Here is a 4234-nt window from a genome sequence, read left to right on the forward strand (position 1 = left end):
GTTAAATATTAAATATAGTACGGTTTCAAAAAAATACCAAATATAGTATGTACTGTTTAAAAATTAAAAAGGGGAAAGAAAAGCTATACGTGTTTCCGAAGAAGCATGTGAAGATGTGGTCAAAAAATACGGAGAGGCGAGTAGATGGAATGAAGCATGAGAGTGAGGAAATTGACGGTTGATAAAAGACGTAACATTCAAAGAGTGGAAGTTTCAATCATAGAAAGGTATCCCTCCTCTCCTTTGCTGGAAGAGTATCACGTATGCGCTGACGCCTGGTGGAGCACGATGTATAACATTAATTAATTACGACCACTTTTGCAAAGATAGGAGACGGCGAGATCGAGAGGGGGAAAGGGGAAATAAGCCAAGGAAGACCCGTAATTATAAATGTTCCATGTTCAAAGTCTGACAAGGAAAAGTCCACCCATACTTTATTCTCCAATTAAAAGACGGCTCCAGATTTTTGCAGTTAGTTCTTGGATAACACCCTCATTATATATAAACAAAAGGTTTTTAAAGATAAGATATTTTTAAAAATAGCACTCTTTATAAGTTTAATTATTTTTAATCAAGTTAGATAAAATTATTTTTAATAAAGTTGCACGTTATGATATTACATGTCATGTACAAAAACCTGTGACAAGCTATGGTTAGTGTATTACACGCTATGTACAAAAATATGTGATACGTCATGTACAAAAACCTATGACAAGTTATGATTAACTTGTTACATGCCATGTACAAAAACTTGTGATATGCCGTGGTTAGTGTGTTACATGCTATATACAAAAATATGTGACACGTCATATACAAAAACTTGTGACAAGCTATGATTAGCGTGTTACACGCTATATACAAAAATATGTGACAAGCCAAGTACAAAATCCTGTGACAAGCTATGGTTAGGATGTTACACGCCATATACAAAAACTTGTGACAAGCCATGATTAGGTTGTTACACGCCATGTTGAAAAAAAATACTGTTGTTACACGCCATGTAAAAAAAATGTGTTACACGTCATGGTTAAAAAAAGGTTGTTACATGCCATGTTGAAAAAAAAAATATTGTTGTTACACGCCATATTGAAAAAATATTATTATTACACGACATATTCAAAAATATTTTGTTATACTTTAATGTCTAAAATGTTGTTGTTATTACTTACGAACCAAAATTTCAAATCCTCTCAACCTTTTTTTTTGTTTTTCTGACAATTTGGCATAGATTAAAGTGTTTCTAACATGTTTTCATAAATCAAAATACAAATATTTTTTTATTTAAAATACCTACTTTGACTAAAAAAAAATTCTTTGAAAACCTACATTTATAAATTTCAAAATTTTGAGTTTATAGGTATCTAGGTCTCGAATTGATTCAATTAAAAGCTATTTTATACATTTGTGATTATTTTTACAGTTTTATTTTTATCCAAAATACCTAAAAATCGAATTTTTCAAACAGTCAACCACTCACCCAAGCACGTCAAAACCATTGCTTGGTGTCTTAAAAGCGTAAGAAAGAGAAATCTGAAAACGCGAGAGAGAGAAATCGGAAGCATAACAGATAAATGCCGAACAGAGAAATTGATAAAATTTGAGAGACTGGAATGGTGAGAGAGAAATCCGAAGCACAGATGAGGAGTAATGAGGAGAAATTATGATGAATAGTTTAATTTATTTGAAATAGTTTAAAAAATATTTTCGTCAAGTCATCACTAAATATCGGTAAAAACAGTTAAACTTATTTTGATGGTTACTTTTAAAATGTCTTTATAAAGAAAAGTCATCTCCCACAATTTCCTCTAAAGAAAACCGTTTCATTTCTTCACACCATATAAATTAAACCCATCATCAAATTAAAGTCGAAAAGGTTCAACGAGGCAAATTAAACATGGAAGAAACAACAATTCTTTACTCCTCTCTTTCTCTTGTCTTACTCCTCATTTCTTTAAACTTCTTCTTTCAATCCAAAAAATCCCACAAAAACCTCCCTCCAAGCCCACCTTCACTTCCCATCCTTGGCCACCTCCACCTCCTAAAACCCCTCATCCATCGCTCCTACCATACTCTTTCCCAAAAATACGGTCCTATCTTTTCCATCCAGCTTGGCTCTCGACTTCAGGTTGTAGTATCATCTTCAGCCGCAGCCGAGGAATGCTTCACCAAGAACGATATCATCTTGGCTAATCGCCCCAAGTTAATCCAGGGGAAGCACCTAGGCTACAACTATACCACACTTATAGCCTCGCCTTATGGTGACCATTGGCGCAACTTACGTCGAATCGGTGCCATTGAAATCTTCTCATCAAGTCGCCTAAACACATCAATAAGTGTTCGAAGAGACGAAATCAGGCGCTTGTTGCTGAAACTGTCGCGTGATTCGCGCCAACACTTCACGAAAGTGGAGCTGAAATCTATGCTCTCTGAGTTGACGTTCAATAACATCATGAGGATGGTAGCAGGGAAGCGGTACTATGGAGATGAAGTGACAAATGAAGCAGAAGCAAAAGAGTTTAGGGACTTAATAGCAGAGGTAGTTAAGCATGGTGGGGCAGCAAACCCAGCAGATTTCTTTCCGATGTTGAGCTGGTTTGGTCAATGGTATGAAAAGAAGGATAAGAAGCTTGGAAAGAGAATGGACGTGTTCTTTCAAAAGTTGATTGATGAGCACCGAAGTTACAGGCAGGAAAATACTAGTATGATTGCTCACCTTCTTTCCTTGCAAGAATCTGAGCCTCATTACTACACTGACGACATTTTGAAAGGGCTCGTATTGGTTAGTTGAACTTGAATCTTTTTCTTTTGTCCTTTCCCTTTTCGTTGTTTGTACGGCTGAAAGTCCAATGAGCTTGAGATACACAAACCGATCATTCCTTTCCGACTATTCAAACGTGAAACCTCTTACTCTTAGTTCTAATTGTTCTATTGTATTGGCATGCATGTTTAACAAACAAACCTTATTGTGCAGGTGATGATAGTTGCAGGAACAGACACATCTGCAGTCACATTAGAGTGGGCAATGTCCAATTTGCTTAACCACCCAGAAGTGTTGAAGAAAGCTAGAGCTGAAATAGACAGTCAAATTGGCCAAGAAAACTTGATTGATGAGCCAGATGTTTCCAAACTACATTACCTTCAAAGCGTCATATCCGAGTCTCTTCGATTATACCCTGCAGCTCCTCTTCTGCTTCCACATATGGCATCCAGTGATTGCACCATAGGTGGATACAACGTGCCGCGTGACGCGATCGTACTGATCAACGCATGGGCTATTCATAGGGATCCAAAACTATGGGATGATCCAACAAGTTTCAAGCCAGAGAGATTTCAAAAAGAGAAGGGAGAATCACACAAGCTCATGTCATTTGGGCTAGGAAGAAGGGCATGTCCAGGAGCAAACCTAGCTCAGCGTTTGGTGGGATTAACTCTGGGATCATTGATTCAATGCTTTGAGTGGGAAAGGGTTGATGGCAAGGAAATTGACATGATTGAAGGAACGGCAGGCATCATGCATAAAGCTCAGCCATTGGAGGCTATGTGTAAAGCTCGCCCCATCGTGAATAAGGTATTGTGCAAGGAAAATGTTTAGTTTATTTGTCATAAGTTTGGTGAACATATTGCAACAATAGGCTTTGATTTCTTAGCTAGTATACATAATCTTGTAGCAGGGCACCATTAGTGCATTGTTCAATTTTATTATTGTTATTATTATATTTTGGATGATTTGGATTGTATATAATTGTTATATATTAAGAGCCAGCATCAATGAAATAAATTTGTTGGGATGAACCAGGGAAAAATATCCTCTCTTGACTCATTAAATTGAATCTAATAGCAACAATGGTGTTATCAAGTTTTTCCTGATGTTTGAACCTATTGATCATTCAATTATTATGAAAATCAAAGTAACAAAAGTTAATATAACTACTGCATTAACAACATCCTTTACAGCAATCAAAGTAATCTAAGTTTAACTATAGCAATAATAAACAGAGGATAAATTCCCAAGTTTCAATTGAAACCGATTTTTTCTCTCAACCAAGACTGATTTATTATCAAGTATCAAAAACGATACAACACCCTGAAAAACCAGGGCATGACCAAAAGCCAATAGGACAATGATAAATCAGCTGCCAAGACACATGGCCACAGAGAGAAATTGATACAAAGCATATAGCCCAACATAAATACTGCCACCCACAAAAGATAGCGTTACATTACATTATACTTA

At 36.3% G+C, this 4234-nt stretch overlaps 1 protein-coding gene across 1 annotated transcript; it reads left to right on the forward strand.

Moving 5' to 3' along the window:
* Positions 1–1885: 1885 nt before the first annotated feature.
* Positions 1886–3778, forward strand: LOC18601858 (cytochrome P450 81Q32-like). The gene is made up of 2 exons (XM_018118646.2): positions 1886–2779; positions 2972–3778. The coding sequence occupies exons 1-2, from the start codon at positions 1895–1897 to the stop codon at positions 3590–3592; spliced, it is 1506 nt and encodes a 501-aa protein (XP_017974135.1). The 5' UTR covers positions 1886–1894; the 3' UTR covers positions 3593–3778.
* The last annotated feature ends 456 nt before the right edge of the window (positions 3779–4234 follow it).

Source organism: Theobroma cacao, chromosome 4, assembly GCF_053813885.1.
Source record: "Theobroma cacao isolate CCN51 chromosome 4, ASM5381388v1, whole genome shotgun sequence".
In the NCBI taxonomy this organism is placed as follows: domain Eukaryota; kingdom Viridiplantae; phylum Streptophyta; class Magnoliopsida; order Malvales; family Malvaceae; genus Theobroma; species Theobroma cacao.